Source organism: Protopterus annectens, chromosome 9.part0, assembly GCF_019279795.1.
Source record: "Protopterus annectens isolate FY-2018-M chromosome 9.part0, PAN1.0, whole genome shotgun sequence".
Classification (NCBI taxonomy): domain Eukaryota; kingdom Metazoa; phylum Chordata; order Ceratodontiformes; family Protopteridae; genus Protopterus; species Protopterus annectens.
Genome location: NC_056743.1, coordinates 1,697,694,099 through 1,697,713,255, shown reverse-complemented (window position 1 = coordinate 1,697,713,255; position 19,157 = coordinate 1,697,694,099). Strand labels below are relative to the sequence as shown.

The window sequence follows — 19,157 nt, the reverse complement described above, 5'->3', positions numbered from 1 at the left end:
ACAGGACACAAAAAGCCCGGGTGTGGTATTACATTTCTTCCAGTTACAATTACTAGTTCTGTCCCTTAATCTGTACTGAGATCACGTCTACTTCTTTTTGGACTATTCCTCTCTGATATAAGTGTGGGAAATGTTCTTTAGATAATGTAAATAACCAGATATGCTGATGACTACAAACTTGGACAGCACACTTGTTTAAAGATGCTAACATTTTCAGTGATTGCTTAATAGACTACTAATAATGGACTTGCCTTTAATTTCTATAAACACAGCATCTAAGACGTATTAAAAAGGCATATATTACTGCAAAATACATAGCCAAATTCTAAACATTACACGATAATTAAAGCTTGAGGAGCTTTAATATACAACACTTAAAACTTTGACTCGAATGTATCTCTCTAAGTCAGAAAAGTATATCTTGTAGCCCATCTAACTCTGAAGGGCATGTTTTCTCATTCCAGAGAAATCCTTGTACCACGTAATATCTCACTTATTTGACCCACTGCAGAATACAATAGTGCATTTTGTACCTGCAAGCAACCCATTTGAAAGAAATTGAAAAGGTACAGTGATGCCTTACTAGAAAAGTCATAAGTTTGAAAAATGTGAACTACTCGTACAGGCTTTAGGAACTGCGAATTTGTTGTCTTTTTTACAGAGTACTAATTGGTAATGTCTATTTCTTGTGTAAGGTAATGTCCGATCCAGTTCTGTTTGATAGTCTGTGCTTGGAGTACGTCAGTAGGGGAGATAACTTCAGACCATAGAACCCAATCCTATAAATAAATATCAAAAAAAGAAAAAAGTGATAAACGCCATTACACAATGCAGTCTTCCTGTCAGAACCAGAAAAAGTTACTTAATATCTGTCTTCAAAAATTACATTGATAAGTATATGATTAGTCAAAAGTACCATGGTATGGTTCTGACAATCAAGTTTCATAATGGCCAGTAGGTCATAAGGTTGGCAACCAAATGTATGGATTTATAATGAGTTGGGTGACAAGAAAGGGTGGCCATGGTGGTGCAGTGGTTAGCATTGTCACCTCACAGTAAGAGGTTTTCTGGTTTGATTCTCAGCTGGGGTGCCTTCTGTGCAGAGTCTGCATGTCCTCCCTGCAATTATGTGGATTTCCTCCAGGTGCTCTGATTTCCTCCCAGATTTCAAAGACATGTAGTAGGTGAACTCGACACTTTAAATTGGCCATAGGTGAGAGAGTGTGCGCAAGTGAGTGGTATGAATGAAATATCACAGCAGGGCTAGCCAACCAGTGGTGCAAACCTTGGCTCAAGATGATTGTCTGTGCTGAAGTGACACCCTGACCCTATGTGCAAAATGGGAAAAGGGGTTGTGGATGGCTGGATGGATGGATGGTCAGTAAGAAGAGGAGGACTTTAGGCAGGTCAGGCAGAAGATGATGAGACACAGAAGGTCTCAGGCAAGGGTGGTGCAGAAGGGGTACCGTAAACATGATGTGGCAGGCAAAGAGCAGTGGACTTTACTATACCTTTCCAGGTTGACATAAGGGCACATATGTGCATCATGCATATTGGTACCCCTGGTGAACCCATTCTGGCAGCAGATGATGAGAGCAGTGCAGGTGCGTAGACATGGGTTTAGATTCCAAAAGAGTTGCTCCCAGTGTACGTTTGTCATGCTTCCGAAAGACTTAATCGTAGTGTAAGTGACTTACTTAAGTGTAAGACCTGTATATAAACAGGCTTACACCGGGGGCGAGATTCCAAAAGACCTACTTTCAGTGTAAGCGACCACTTTTGGAATCTAGCCCAGTGTAAGGTTTAGGAGTGATAGTAGGTTATTTGGGATGTTATTTATACACATTTTAGTTAATGTTTGTGTAAATAAAATCTGATATGAGGGATTTGAAGAGATATCAGAGATGAAAAGGAAGAAAGTAGGAACCTCAGCCAGGCAAAGTTAATTATATGAATATGTAAAAGAAGGACATTTTTTTAACTTTCTTAATTTCATGCTTTTAATATCATAAAACAATATTAAAGAATGGATTTTATACTTATTTGCTGTAATGAGTAATTAGTTTCTAGCATTTACAAACATTTGTATAATATCAGCACCTTTAAAACATAGTGAAATTTTATTTTGCTTGCAGACTTAAATTTGCTTGCAATTGTTTCATAGACTATGTTTAGCAATCATTCCCCTGGTTAAAGCAAGCAAACTCTAATGCATAAATCTTTTTTAATGAGGGAATGACATCAGAAACTGACATTCTAGATAAATGTATAGAAATAATTAAATCTTTTTCCATGATGTGCTCATTAATTTTACTAACATGTCCTTTAACAAATATGAGTTAGAACAAGTTCCACCTATATGTCCTGAATTCCACATTTCACTGTCATCACGTCCAACAAGCATTAGGAAAGCCAGAACCAAATTCATTATATTCAGGTGTAAAGAAAGGGAGGTGAAAGCAAGCAATTCCTTCAAAATGCGCAGAAAATCCCAGGTGAAAAGTTACCTGACTTATTCTAGCCTATGACAGTGACACATACGATCAGCAGGAGAGGTACGTATGCATTTATTAGCCAGTGTATGCTCACCATTATGCCCACAAGCCCTAGGTAAGTATACAGTTGGCTGCCTGGTGTCCAGTTACCCAGCCTGGTTTACCTGGGATACTTCTGTTGAGCAAAAGCAGTACATAAAACCAATCAACCTGCCAAACACAAACTAAGGATTACTACCCAGCATATAGATTTAGTGATATGATGCAGTTAGGAGGGGGTAACATGATGCTTTATATCCAGTGGACAAGGTGGAAGGTCAGTGCAGCAAAGCTACTTGGCTAGGAATCCAGAGTCTATCACTCAGTTAAGTATGTTTTCCTTAAAGTTATTTTTCTATTATCTGTGAAAGCCATTGTCACTTCTTTATGTCATTGTTAGCATTGTTTGTTCTTTGTGTCTTCTTTTCATAATAACATTACTAGCAGTACATAAAAATAAACACTGTTCATACTAAGATCAAATATCACCAGTCTGATGGGGAAACTGTTAATTTTTTTTTATTTTAAAAGGTAAATTAAGTAATGTTTCTTCCACTTTCTTAGTTATGCATAGAAAATCATAAATGAGAGACAAATATCCTTAATAACAGATTAAAGAAAGGTTAGCGGATGCTTTAACATTCCAACCAAAATTGCAGAAATGGAACTAATACAGAATTTAACATACAGTGGTACATTACAGAAAACCACACAGTGTAAATTATTTTAGTGGAAAAATTTACAGGAAAACATATGCAGAGGATGCTACATATTACGAAACTATAATCCAAGATAAACAATCATCTACTTAGAAAGATGGTTCCAAACAGGAAAAAGGGGTCATAAACCATACACAGTACAAGACCATAAAAGGAAGATGCAAGTAACTAGAAAAACAAATACTTAAAAGGAAAACAATGAACCATACAAAAATGCTAATAATGGTCAGAAACAATGAGAATGTTAAGTATAGAATGGAAATCAAATCAAACACAGATGTAGGAATAGTTATGCAAAGAAATAGAAAACAATACACAAGAAGAAACACAAGGATCGTTTCAGGAATTAACAAAGGTAAATTATGGAGATGGCATCACAGAGAAGAATAATAAAATCCAAAAGCCAGAATTAGAAGCAAAAAAAAAAAAAGAATTTTTGGAATACTATTTAGTGAATGTCATATAAACATGCATTTGTTTACTTTATTTTCATTTTTGTTACTGGGATAGAACACTAATCAAAGCTTGACGATTTGTAGGCTCTGCTGGGGCTACACTCAAAACTGTAACAAAAATGTTTTACTTACAACAAACACGATTACCAGAATCTTAAAGCCAGTAAAACCAAACAGAATGCAGTAATAAACTGGTTGAAAGGTGAAGATGAACTTTGAGATGAAAAAAATAAATAAATAAAATTCTCCAAAATGTATTATGAATTATAAAGTATGCACTTTCATCTGTACAAAAATCACATAGGACATATGATACGTCAAATATAACCAAAAATTATTCAAGCATAATCAGTAAAAACAAGGCAATAAAAAATAAGGTAATTCCCAAGGACAGATACTATGCACATTGTTTACAAGTATAGAGGTGTGCAGGTAAAATAAAAGGTGTAGGTCTTAGAGGTGCACAAGAAATTAATGAAGCAGCAGGTTTAGCGTGGGTTATTGTAAACTGTAACTACAGTTTCAAAGAATGTGACAATAGTTAAATAGTGGCACCAAAACAGAGAATATAATTACAACTGGGAAAAATAGAGGTATCACACCATGGTAGTCTTCACATAACATAGATTCCTGAAGTTGTGTGATGTCCGCGTGCTAGCATTTGCATGTGTATTGTTCAGAAAGATATCATTTGAACTAGGTCCTGAACTTAGAGAAGTTTTTAATCACAGTACAGAATCAGGAAAAGACTGCCATAGTTTGGGTGCAAGAACAGAAAAGCTATAGTTGGAGCTGTGTAGTGTTGCTGAGGGAAGTTTGTAGACTATGGTCAAATGTATCCTGACTTCTAAGATTGTAGGTTGGGGATTGTTGTAATAGGTTTCATTGCAAGGGAGAATGGGATGCCTCAATGGAGTCATCTGAAATGTAGCGACCCTGGAAGTAGGTTGGATCTGGCTTGTACTGGGAGCCGCTTTGCCTTGGACAGAGGAAGGTAATGATGTTCACTGGAGATTGGGTACTGAAATGGCATATTTTATTCAATGTCTGTAGAGTATTTTTGTTAGAGGAGGTAGTAAATAAGGGTAGGCCACATTCAAGTTGTGTGAGTAGGACACGCTTCCCTATGGCAGCCCTGGCTGGTGAGAACAGATTGAGATTTCATGTGAGCACAAAAAAGGAGGCAGTTGATTTTATCCCTAGGTTTTTGAATGTGCACGTGAAAGCCGAGGTTGGTCAAGCCAAAGGCCAGGATATCTATATTAATGGATTGTTTCAATAAGGTTGTTGTGTTGTTTCATGAGGCTGAGAGATTTGGGGCTTTTGGTAAATCTTTTCTTAGTACCAAATATCATAGACATGTTTTGTAGGGCTGAAGAGAAGCGTTTTGGTGCTGAGCCAAATGTTATGTTCAAGAAGGTCAGTTTATAGTTGTGTTTGGATGATTTGAAGTACTCGGTTAGATCTCTGTATAACCATATCATCTGTATAGAACAGAAGCTGAAAGTGAGGTAAGTCAAGGGGTTGTTTGTTTATAAAAAAACGGAGAACAGAATAGGGGCCAAAATGAACCCCTGTGGCAAACATGAGTGAGTGTAGGCAGTTTCTGACAAGGAAGTGCCAATTTTAACTGTAAATGGTGTTCAGTGAAATAATCATTGTTAATCATGAAGCCTTTAAACCATTCTGTGGTTTCAGGCCTGATGGCAATGTCTATAAGGTCGGTTAGTAATAGCGCAAGGTCCACCATTTCAAAGGCACAGGGTAAATACTTGGAGATAGCCCCAGTAAGATTTCTTTTGACAATGTTGGTGGGTATGCTATCAGTTAGTGTCATGAGTACAGTTAATGTATCTCGTCCTGCCCAGAAACCATGTTGTTTGTCAAAGAGCAAGGTAGTGTTTTTCTCTGTTTACCTTTACATATTTGAAAGTCAAGTGGTCATACATGCACATCCGTGAACCAGATACACAAATTTCGTAACGCCAAATTCCCAAAATGTAGTAAAATAATCAAATTTTGACACTTCCAAATGCACTACCACTGAAACAAGTGCTACCATGGGTCAAAAAGGGGCAACATTTCATAATTCGGCGCTTTGATTTTTGCAATTTTGGAATTTCGTGGTTTACAGTTTGTGGCAGCAGGTTCAAAGATTTGTCCTTCGAACCTGTAAAGGTAAACTGTTTTTCTCAATATGTATTAAGTTGGTTATAACTCATTTTTTTACAATTTTTGTCAGGGTGGGTAGTAGGGAAATGTCTGGTTGAGGTAGGTTTTGTGTCTTTAGGTACCAGTCTAACAAAGGCTGACTTCCAGATTATGAGAAAAATAATTTGGTTTTTGGTGATTTTGGTAAAGACAGAGGTATTCATTTGGACGAGCTTAGTTAGTGTTAGGTGTCGAGGGATTAGTGTGTGTGGGGGGGTGCACACAGGTGCATAGGGGAGGTTTAATAAGTCTTTAGGAAGTCAGAAGTATAGAGGTTGACAGTTTAGCAGGTATTATGGCCTTGTGAATAAATTTCTTTAGGTGGGGCTACCATGGATGTTATAAACGTAGTACCAGAATTGTTTTAGACAATGTAGGAGTGTGGTTTATTTTGATGTGTGGTAGTTGGCTTTGTGCATGTGGCCTGCTTGTTTGGTGTTAGTTTGCAAAGTGATGTACTGTTCTCTCCTAGAAAATGAGGGATCTTTTTTCCAAGTTTCCCAGGCTTCATCTTAGAGCTGCATTCCTATTTACAGCTCTTTGGTGAGCCATTCAGTTTTATTGTGCTTTAAGAGTCTGGAGTTTATGGGGAAGTAGTTGGAGAGCTTGAATTCTGTCCTAGATATTTTGATGGCTATCTGATTGTCAGATATTGACTGTTAAAGGGTATAGGGTAGTGGATGCTAAAGTTGGGATGGTCAGTGATGACACAGGAGATGTTTGAAGGGTGGGAACTTATAATGAGGTCTATCAGAGTGTCAGAAATTGCTTTGAAATTAGGTCTATCTGGGTTGTTGGCAGATTGGAGTCTGCAGTAAATTTTGAAATAATATGTTTGATGGGCATGGTAGAGATGTCTAGTTACACAGAAATGTAGGCTTACTAATGTAATTACAATACCTAGTTTTATTTCATGGCATTCTAGATCAGAGGTAGTGCCAAACTATCACAGTAAACAAGAGACCTTATATATAGGAGACTTATTTTTCTTTCAGCTGCTCCAATTAAGGGTCACCACACTGGGTCATCTGTTTCCATTTTTTCCCTGCCTCTGCATCTGGCTCTGTCACACCAACCACCTGCATGCCCTCTCTCACCACATCCATTAACCTTATCATAGGCCTTCATCTTTCTCCTACTTGGCAGCTCCATCCTTAGCATCCTTCTGCCAATATATCCATCATTCCTCCTCAGAACATGTCCAAACCAATGTAATATTGCATCTCTGGCTTTGTATCCAAACTGTCCAACCTGAGCTTACCTTCCAATATACTCATTTCTAATCCTGTCTGGGTATATATTAGAATCTCGAAAGTTTAATGCTTCGAATCACTAAAGATCGAACTTTAGTGATTGAAACATTAAACCATCGAAATTCTACTAGACCCTGAAAAAAAAACAACAAGTAAAGGGTGTTTAGGCAGGGAGGCAAGCATTCCTGCAACCCCCCACACCCCCTGCTACTTAAATATGCCAACTCTGAGATTGCACTTTAACGGAGTTTGGCGCAGAAAGGGAAGATTTCCCTTTCCTGCACTGTAGCGCAATCTCGGAGTTGGTATATTTAAGTAGCAGGGGTGGGGGTGTGGGGGATGTAGGGAGACTTGCCCCCCTGCTTAAACCTGTCAGGGTAAGTATTTGATGTTTCAATTTTTTTTTTATTTTTGAAGTTACGGAACTTCAATAATATGGTGTCGACCATATTGTATCCGATGTTCCGTAACTTTGAGATAATAATATAAACCCCTCATTTCTAATCCTGTCCATCCTCATCACACCCAATGCAAATCTTAACATCTTTAACTCTGCCACCTCCAGCTTTGTCTCCTTTCTTTTTGTCAGTGCCCCCGTCTCCAACCCATATAACATAGCTGGTCTCACTACTATCTTTTAGACCTTCCCTTTCACTTTTACTGGTATGCGTCTGTCACAAATCACTCTTCACACTCTTTTCCACCCACTCCACCTTGCTTGCACTCTCTTCTTCGCCTCTCTTCCACACTCACCATTATTCTAAACTGTTGATCCCAAGTATTTAAACTCATCCACCTTTGCTAGCTCTTCTCCCTGCATCTTCACCATTACTCTGTCCTCACTCTTATTCATGCACATATATTCTAACTTAGTCCTGCTAACCTTCATTCCTCTCTTGAGCATATCTCCACCTCTTCAGGATCTCCTCAACCTATTCCCTACTCTCACTACAAATCATAATATCATCCGCAAACATCATAGTCCATGGGGACTCCTGTCTGATCTGGTCTGTCAACCTGTCCATCACCATTGCAAATAAGAAAAGGCTCAGTGCTTATTCTTGATGTAATCCCACCTTCACCTTGAACACATCCGTCACTCCTACCGCAGACCACACCACTGTCCCACTGCCTTTGTACATATCCTGTACCACTCTTACGTATTTCTGTGCCACACAAGACTTCCTCATACAATACTACTATGTATCTATGTACCTTACACATAGGGGACTAATAGGTAAAAAAAATGGATACATGAAGGCAGTCAGTGGAAGAAAGCAAATCATACACTGAGGCTGATCGCATTAAAAGGATTATTGTTGTGATTTGGTAGGGCAGGGTTGAGAGGTTAGGGTCGTAAAACTCCAAGTTAAAATGTATTACTGAAAGATGATAATGATATAGAAAAGGACTTAGTTTAAAAGAACTTTGAACATATGAGTGATAAGTAGGTTAATTTTCACTCTGCCACAAAAATGATGCCAACATTCTGTGTACTTCTGATGTTTAATTGTGAAGAAAATGAGAAGCATAGCATTCACAGTAATGTATTTTCACTTGCTGTACCCCACCCCAAAATCCATTATCATAAAAATTACATAAAAATAAATAATTGCAAATGTATTGCACTGCAGGTATGGGTATTCTTACTACTGTTTACAGTCCTATCTCGTTTGCTGCCAGAAAAAGTGAAGTAACATCACATTGTAGTAATAAACTTTACCTTGGTGCTTTAAGACATTAATCTCTGTTCCCAGCCCCACTAGGTCACAGTAATAATCCCTTTAGTGTGATCAGCCTCAGTGCACCATTTGCTTTCTTCCACTTACTGCCTAATATAACCCTAATCCTTCCATCTCCAAAATGTGGAACACTACCTCTCACATAAGCATCATTTCTTCAGTGCTAACCTATTGATGTGTATTACAGCAATATTGGGCATTATCAGAGATTTTAAAAATTGTCTTTTATACCACAAATGTTTATCCCTGGATTCCTTGAGTGTTGCTTTAAGAAATTTTGTCACAAAAATAATGTGGCATTTCATTTTCAAATATTTGTAAAACAAGCTTTAAGGAAGTATGTTTTTTTTTCTTGTGTGGTACTGCTATTGAAAGTCCATCCCCTCCCCAAAGTTACAACCCAAAATGACAGAGGGATCTTAAGGACAAGCTCTACCAGCTGATGTGAAAGGTGTTTTACATCCATTATTTGCATTATGTTTCACATTGTACTTAATTGGTGGGAGGAGTCTCTGGCCACTTCATGAGGTGATGCATGGTAGAAGCTTGGATTCAAGTGCAGTTATCTCACAGCTATTAGAAACAAGTTATAAGGAGGATGTCCACTAACCCTTGTGGATGGAAACCTCACAGCTACTTGTAGTGCTTCTAAACTCATGCTAATCTGGGACACAGAACAGAATGCTACTAGAGCTGAATGTTTCAGAAATGATGTTTCTCGTTGATAACTTTTTCCATAATCAGAAGCCACAGTGGTTGTGAATTTATTATTTAGACTGTAACACTACTGAGAATGTTCAAGCTGTTACTTCAGTTTCCAGTGTTAGAACTGGCATGTTGTCTAAACAGCTGTAACTAATTTAGTAACCTCTCTGTAAAGAAAAATTCTCACTGTTCTGTAATAATCTGAGAATGCTTCTTTAGTCTTAATAGATGTCGTCTCTTCACATAAAATTGTTCTTATTTCCCATCCTTTTAATTCCTGGAGCAAAACGTTATGTTCTAACATAGTGGACTTTGAAAAAAAAAACTACATAAATTAAGTCAAATGACAGACCTACATCTAGAAATCTGTTTTTCTTCCTTATATAAATTTGTTAATTGCACATAGACTTTCCTTCCTTAACCACATACTGATAAGGTAGAGTCTTGGTTATTTTAATTATTGATGATTTAATACCCCCCTTCCTCATACATTAATTTTATCAGCTTTTAACTTTTTATATTTCTAGAGTCCCTCATATGAGAGATCACACTCACAGATTGCGTAATTACCCATCATGCCACACTTGTTTTTATCTTTAATCAGGGTGGAAACATTTGCTGCCATCTAAGTGATCACCATATATTCTGTATTTGGAGAGCTGTCAGTGACACAGCAAGCTTCTCTGATAATAATTAAAATACCCTTGGATGCATCTTATCAGATTTCTTAGATTTCTGTTCATTTAGCCTCTATATTTTGTAGTAGCCACTAAAAATATATAGAGGCTATGTTCACCTTGCATATTCTGCAGTCCTGATTATTCCATATTCCATGTACTGAAAGATGATAATGATATAGAAAAGGACTTAGTTTAAAAGAACTTTGAACATATGAGTGATAAGCAGGTTAATTTACTCTGTGCCACAAAAATGATGCATAGCATTCACAGTAATGTATTTTTCATTAATTTCTACATATCCCATCTTCATAATTAGACCTGCAATTATTTCTGCTGTTCATATGTAGAAAAATTTTTTTTTCTCTCTACAACATACTGTCTTAGCCAATCCATTAATTTCTTATACATTCCATACTCTACACCATCTGGGCCTGATACTGAATCAACATTTACTTTCCTAAGTACTTCATCAAATTCATTAAAAGTATATTATTTTTCAAATTCTTCCTTAACTTGTTCTGGATTTTTTTACTTTCCATTCTCACTTATTTCCCACATGCCCTACTACAATACTCATAATTTCCTGTTGTGTTCTTTTTCTCTCTCCTGTTACATTTCTCATCTGCCTCGCTGTATTGATATTCTCCTTTACAATTTTACTCAAGTATGCAGATGCCTCCACCCTTCTCCTTTGTAAATAACTCTGCCTAAACAGTAATGCCTTATTGTTTTCTTGATTCCCTTTATATATTTCTTTTTCCATATCATAATACTCTCTTGTATTATTCTATGAATTCTCTAGTACATTTTTTATACATTTCCCCATACTTCACTTTTTCTTACTTTCTTACATCCTCCCACCATTGAGAAAAAAACTTTTTATACTTATTTTTAAATTTAATCCACCATTCAGACCAGTTTTTTAACAGAAGTACTTCATGGTTATATGATCCTTCCACAACAGCAATGCTTCCCGCTCTCCAGTTTTATCCAATAATTTTTCATTTATTCTTTTATTCCCTTTCTTATTTTAATATTTTTATGCTTTGTTTCATCACCTCCATCCATATTGCTAAATGACCTGAAAAACTTATTACAGCTGTATTACCATCTGCTACCCAAGTCTTCCAATAATATAAAATAATCAATTTCCAAGTGCCCCCCTTATGTAGGTAAGTGACTTTAGTTCCACATAGCTAACTTACGTTTTATCACTTTCTGTGTTGTTTAAGATCTTTCCCTTTCTTTTTTGCATTTGCCCCTTAAATTATAATTTAAGGACCCAGCACGTGTAATGTTCATGATAACCAGCATATAGTCTAAAATTTGATGAAACAGATTTTCTCTTTCCTTGCTAGTTATATATGTATATAATGCTATAATTCTATAAATGTTCTCTCCACCTGACATCCTCAGCAGTTAACCTTTGCATCCTTACTAATGTTACATCTAGTATTTTCACTGTTTTGTTACACAAGACAACTACTCCAGAACAATGTTCACTTCCTTAGTTCCATATTATATTTCCTCCCCACAATTTTTCTGCTTGCAGTTTTTCTTGTCAGAAATCTTACCGATAACATTTGCATCACATTTAGCACACCATTCCAGTATCCCTATCCTCCTTACGGTTTTAATAAGACTATCCAAATTTACTGAAAGTACATTAAAGTTGTTGGTTTTCCTTCTTTTTAAGTTTAAGGAAAATACTTTAAAATTTTCTTTTTCTTAGTTTTAATCTCTCCCCAAATTAATATATTTTTTGCTGGGTTTATACTCCTTCTCCTCAAAGTCAGATTTTTCACTGGTTAGATCTTCAAAAAATTATTAGTATCCGTTGTTCATCCTGAACTCTCTTCCTGCATGCACTGTCTTTCATTTTCTCCTCCACATTTTTTCTTATTTTCTAGAATTTTGTTCTTACCTATTTCTCCCTCTCCCCAGCCTGCTGACCTTCCTTGGGCATGTTTTCACTCTCCCTCAGCCTCTTGTTGTCATTATTCAAGAATGTTTTCTTCCCTTCCCTTTCTTTTTCAGTGTTTACTGTTTAACAGTCCATCAAAATTGCCAATTTTTTAACACAACCTGCATTCAGGCACACATCTTCTTGCTGTATGTCCTTTCTCCCCACATGGTGACATTGTACTTTGTCACAATCATTAATTAAACAAGAAAAGTCTCTACAAAAGAAACAATTTAATTTGACCTGCATTTCTTAATGTTCCCCTTTGATCAGTCACAAAAATAACACTTGCCAAGTGTTTCACCATGTTTTTTTTCACATTTCAATACAATTTCTAACCTCCAACCTCGATTCCATAACTTTATTTCATCTCTAACATTCACACTATTATCAACAGCTTCACACAAATCTTGCATGCATTGTTTTAACATTGGCTTCTTCAAGTTCATCAGTTCTAAACTGCAAAGTAACATTTTTTTAACATTTAAGCTTCTAGCAGAAAACAAATAACTGATCTATGGACAAATGTCTTTTTTTTGCACAATTCCAAAATGTTTATCATCAGTCTTTCAGTTTCAAATGTGAAGTAACAGTCTCTTTCCTAATGCATATAAAAGACAAAATTTCTTGAGCTATCAAACCTAGAACAGTTACCAAATTGTCCCATAGATAAAATCTGTTTAGTGTCATTTTTTGTTCTTATTCCCACAGTTGGTATTCTATTCTTTTTAAAAACAGTTTTACTTACACTTTGTTGCTGCTTTCCTTACTTGCTTGCTGTCACTGCTGCATATTTTTTGGTAACTTCATTATCTGCTGTCACTAAAACAGATCCCTTCTTAGTTTGTTGCTACTTTTGTCTATTACTTTCTGTCACTGCCGAATGCATTTTTACTGCTGCATTCTCTACTGCCACTTCACCTGGTTCCTTTTACACAGTCTCTGTACTTCCAAAAAAGTTAAGAAAGTCATTTCACCCCATGTAAAAACAAAACTGCCAACTGGATCACCCTCATACCTCTCAACCTCTTAGAGCAAGACATCTGGACAAAACCATAAGTAAAAGTGGGACAAAGGCCCAAAAATAGAGACAATTTTTAAATATTTCTCTTACAAACTTAAAAATTTAAAGAATGAAATGTTTTACATTAGCATGGATTTTCTGAATGGTATGAGGTCTGAAACTCAAATGTCTGTCATTATTTTTTAATTTCAATCTTTAATGATTTGCCACTAATTTATCAGAAAACCACAATTTTATGAAAAATGGACCAAAAATATGAGGCAAAAAATCAGGCATTCTGCGAAAATCTGTATAGTTGAGAAATATGATCCTGCTCGAATATTTTTAAAATTACTTTCCCTGAAAGCCCTCCTGACACACCAGTTCTGTAATCTGCTCTGTTCCACAGACTCAGTTACTTCTTTCTCCAAGGAGACAGCTAAGTGCTGCTCGTTTGTAACATCCACCATACAAGAATCTAGGTTTACATTCTGTAGCTCCATATAAAGTAAATCTTTCTACATATTCCCACTTTCCACCTCCGAACTCTCCATAGCTTTTCTCTCCTTCTACATGCAGCTGCTGTTGTTTATCTTAGGCCTCTTTCTTTCTTCTGTAGGAGTCATCCAGCGCCATCTAGCAGTTCCAAAAAGTGGAGGAAATTCCCCAATACCCTGACCAAATTTACTCAGCATAAATACCACCTTGGGTCTCCCTTGAAATGAGGCTACTAGCTTAAATAAACAAATGAATGAATGAATGAATAAATAAATAAATCTCCATGGTACATAGGTCATTGTTTCTCCTGTTTGTCAGGACATAATACTGGAGACTGACAGATGTGGGTTTTGGGCATACCACAACCTGTTACTTAGGCTTACACAGTGATCGTAGAGAATGTGCAAAGTAGAAAATGCACTTCAGAAACATGCTTAGACTTCACATTGAAGAAATGCAGACAAATTATTTGGGCAGATACATGCAGCAGGAGCAATTTATGCCCTTAATACAGATGACTTATCCTTTTTCAGGACATTTTTCAGATTTGGAATGTAATCATTCCTGTTATACACAAGGGTTGGGGGAACTTCAGTGCTGCAGTAGACAAAGCCTATGGGGAGAAAGGATTAGTGAAATAAAAGATAGGCAATATCCAAGCAGAAGGGTAGATAGTAATGAACGGGTGGATGTTTGGAGGCATTTCCATGGGATCCTAACTGGAGTGTATATTTCCTACGGATGAAGGACTTCAGGGGCACTGGCTACATTATTCATGACTTTCCAAAAGTCGTGGACTGTGAAATCTGTGACAATTATGTCAGACCCCACACCAATTATACCAACAACAATCATCTCAAGTACCATCAGACACATTAATTTAAGAGGATGGGGTTATTATAAGTAGAAAACCTCAGGCAGAGGAGATAGGTTGTCGACAATAGTTAAATAAATAACACAAGGCAACATAACAGAAATTGTGGGGTTGGGCATTGAGTGGTGGTATTGCATCAAAGCTGCAATAAGTTCCAGAATTATAGCTGAGGAAGATAGTTATAGGACGAAACTGGAATGTATAATTTGTAGTAAGAAAGATAAGGTAAAGAAGATCTAGGAACAGATGACAAATAGTAATATTAAACAGGACAGACTCAGTTATGAAATAATTTATTTAAATGCCAGTGTGAAAGGCTTGCTCTTTTGCAATCAGAAACTGAATTGCTGAATAATGCTGAGTTTTGGAGGATAAATGGGAAGAGAAAAACATAAGTATATTGCATGGTTCCTTAAAGAAAGGCAAAGAGAGTTATATATTTTGGAGTTAAAAGAGAAAAGGAAAAAAGGTGACTGACCCAGGGCAGATAAGAGGTACACCCAGGGAACACTTCGTAAATATTTATGCCATGAAAGAGGACAGAGAAATGAACAGCTAATTCCACAAAGGCACAGGCAGAGGTTAATGACCCAGTTGAAGAAAAGCATGTAGGAGCATTAATAAAGTAAAGTAAAACAGGGATGTCCTTGGGCCAAAATGTTTTCCCTCTAAGTTTTGTAAATGGGTGGGGCAGAAATAAGGAAGGCTTTGAATACCTTATATAACTCAATGCTGATCACTCAAGAACTGCCACCATCCATCTGCAACATGCAAGAGTAATATTCTTACCAACATCCAAAAGGAAGATGCCCAGTCCGGATGATTTCAGACCTATATGTCTGCTAAATACTGATAATAAAATACTGGTAAATGCTATGAAATGGACTGGACAAGTTGCACCAAAAGATAACTAGTTACTGAACTTTTTAGTAGTGAACCAAAGCAAGCAAGCAAACAAACAGCAGGAATTGGGTTTTTTGATAAACATAAGACCTTTGATTTACTAGACTGGAAGTTCCTCTGTGGGTCTATAAAAAGGATGGGGCTGGGAAAACCGCTCACTGTTGGAATAAACATGTTTATGCATTGCACTTGTGAATAAGTTCTTGTTCATATTGATTATTCTGTTACTGATATTTGATGCCTGAATAAATTAATAAATTAGTGCTAAATTGTTATGCAGAGAGTAAAATGATTTTATATATGTGTATATATATATATATATATATATATATATATATATATATATATATATATATATATATATATATATATATATATATATATAGAGGTCTACTCTGAGACATCTAAAACCCATAACATCTATTGTGGTTTTGAGAGTGGCCTAATGGTTAAGGTGTTTGCCTTACAAACACAAGGTGCAGGGTTTGAATCTCACAAGGGATAATTGGCTAGGCTTAAAATGGCTCGCAAGGGCAGTTAACCTAGTTTCAATCTATGAACATATGAACCTATAATTTCATAACATTGAGACCAGAACATCTAAAACCCATAACATCAAATTTCATAACATCTAACACTACAAATCACAAGAAAATAACATCCTCTCCATATATAATGACACCAAACTACCAAACACACTTTTACTACATTTCTTCAGGGGGCAAGCACCCCTGCTCCCCCCACACCCCCTGTAAATTAAATATACCAACTCGAAGATCGCACTACAGTGGGAAAAAGTTAATTTTCTAATCCCACTGTAGCAAGCCCCCCTGCAAAAACGTAGTAAAAAGTGTTTGGTAGTTTGGTGTCATTATATGTCGTTATATGTGGAGGGGATGTTATTTTCATGTGATTTATACTGTTAGATGTTATGAAATTCAGTGTTATGGGTTTTAGATGTTCTGGTCTCAATGTTGTGAAATTAGATGCTTTGGGTTTTAGATGTTTTGAAGGGGACCCATATATATATATATATATATATATATATATATACAGTTTGCATATAAAGGTCTGCAAATAATAGATATTAAGATTGTAGTTAGGGTTTCATGATTCTAGGTATAATGGTCATGTGGCTAGTTTTTGTTTACATTGATTGTTACTGGATTTGATTCCTGATGTCTGAAGATGGACTTGTGTTATCGCCAAAAGCAAGACCTACCAGTTTGTCAAAGGTCAATTTAATAAGAAAATTTAGGTTTTATACGTTTTGCTGTTTTAGTGCTCCTGCAGTTTCATACCACTATATAATTACTTGCTTGTGACCCATAATAAACTTCTGAAATTACCAAGGAAAAGAATCGAACACTATGCATTAGATCCTGATAATAAAATGCCTGGTAGATTTTTGACCACTACTTGGCTGATGAGAGTATTATTTTTCTGAAAATAACTATCTGCCACTGCATTTATAAAGAAGATGTAACTGACATTTTCCTTTTTAATAGAAGGTTTGCATCTTGAATTTGAGGATGCAGACTGTTTTTACTTTTTATTTTAATAGAAACTCAATAAAAGAATTAAAAAAAACTCCAGCCAATGCCTGTGCTGTTACAGTAATGTCAGTGTCATGGCAAATTTTTTTGGACTGCCTCATCTAGGACTGTTTTGATAAACCACAGGTTGTCTTATATTTATTGACTTTTAAAGGTGCTGTCTGCTCGTCTTTGGGCTTAGAGATGTCATTCACCCCAAAAACCCTCAGATTAAACACACCACTTAAAGGAATGGGACATTTTTCATTTGGGATGAAATGTACTCCTTTAGGTTTTTTGTACTGCTCCTAGTATGTAATGTCCTTGCAACACCTGATATACATTGCTCTTTATATTTTTAATGTGACAAGCTATATTCATTGCGTCATGTCTGACAATGCATGTTGTATTTTAACCTCAAGATTCTTGACCCGCAATGGTTAGTGTGCTCACCTAGCTAAAAAAATGGGTAAATAAATAGTAATTATCATGGTGGTTGTGGCATCAGGCCACTTGATCTGCCCTTCTTTCCAGTCTATAACTGATGTGGTTATCCCTTGCCCATTTTCTATTGTTAATGTTAGATTCAGCACAGCATGCATCTGGTATAAGTCCCTAATCCCATATCTCATTATTTATTTTCCAGAAGGGAAAAGATTCCCCAGATCCTTCTGGGAGATACAGCAGATCTTATACGTCTGGCAGCACACTCGGAGCTGAGCTACGTCGAGGGAGACGTCGACTCTCTGGGAACCTCCAGGTCCCACAGTGGAGAACAAGGGATAGGTCCAGGTCACCAGAATGTGACAATTTCCAGCAGAGACCAACTACACTTCCACTACGTATTCCTCCTCGGATTGCAATCACTCATGCAGAACCCGACAGGTAGGAAAGTAGATATTAAGGAACATGTTCAAGACATTTCCTTTTAGATATGCTCTATATTGTTTTGATCCAAAAGATGTATTTGTTTTTCCTTTTCTAATGGAACATTCAGTAAAATACAAGAACGGTTCTGTAGCTCATTTTCTGATTATACAATATGCAGGTGCTGTGAATTAATAATTTAATTCAGCAGGGGGTTCACTCCTATGGACACAATTTATTCTGCTGTGTACGGTTGTCATTCAAATCAAACAAATTGCATTAGCTGTCAAAAGGAAATAAATTATTTGGTGTTTGCCTTTTGAATCTGGCTGCACATCTAAGACATTACTCTAGAGTTTATTTTCTAAACTGATGTCTAAAAATGTTACAACAGCAGGAAGTATAGATAACATGTATCGTGTATGAACCAAAGATATATCAAAGAATTGTCATGCAATACCAACTGTTTCTAAGTCATTCTTCAAAATTAAGATGACTCATTTAACTATAGAGAGTAGAAAAGCATTTATGCCTGAGTAAATGTACTGCAGTGTCTTAGCACAACTTCTCATGGAATGAAATGGTGTTACTTCAGACCCATAGATATGAGTAAACTGACTGAAGGTTCATTGTATTGTTAAAACAGCTTCTTTACCAGTGTATCTTACAGACTGCGCTTTGGAAAACTTGAATATTACAGGGTGAAAAGTAAACATGTTCACACTAAGTTATTTACAGTAAAATAGCTGCCTTGGTGAGGGGTGGGGGGGGTCATTCTAAAGAAAGTAATGGACTGGAACAAATGCCATGAGTGGGCATAAAATGGTGTCGGAAAAATCAGCAAAAATGAAAAGCTGAGCTCATTGTGAGATGTATAATGAAGGTTTTACTGTTTCTTTAGTACCAAGTAAAAATAAAATGAAACACTATTGAAATGCAGCTTCTAATGAAGAAATCTGTTCTTAGTTCCCTGTTAGGTCACAGTGTTACATAAGAAGCAATAGCTTCTTTTAGTGGATACTTCTTTTCCAATGCTACCTTGCTCAGATGCTAGGGTCCACAAACTAATATAGGTCTACCATAAGAATGCCAGATACAACGTGCACACAAAATAACTGTGACCAGGTTGTGCAAACTTTCAAAGTAGAACAAATCTGCATAATATACATGTACCTGTCCAAAAGAAAAGGGTAAAAGACTAAAATATGTGCTGGT

The 19,157-nt window shown here is 36.5% G+C and overlaps 1 protein-coding gene across 1 annotated transcript in view; it reads left to right on the top strand.

Moving 5' to 3' along the window:
- The window catches only part of LOC122810763 (cAMP-specific 3',5'-cyclic phosphodiesterase 4B-like), a 699,070-nt gene that overhangs the window by 646,563 nt on the left and 33,350 nt on the right, over positions 1-19,157 (top strand). Inside the window, exon 2 of the mRNA XM_044082324.1 lies at positions 17,722-17,960. Within this exon, the coding sequence (XP_043938259.1) occupies positions 17,722-17,960 (239 nt within the window). The remainder of the gene's footprint in view (positions 1-17,721; positions 17,961-19,157) is intronic.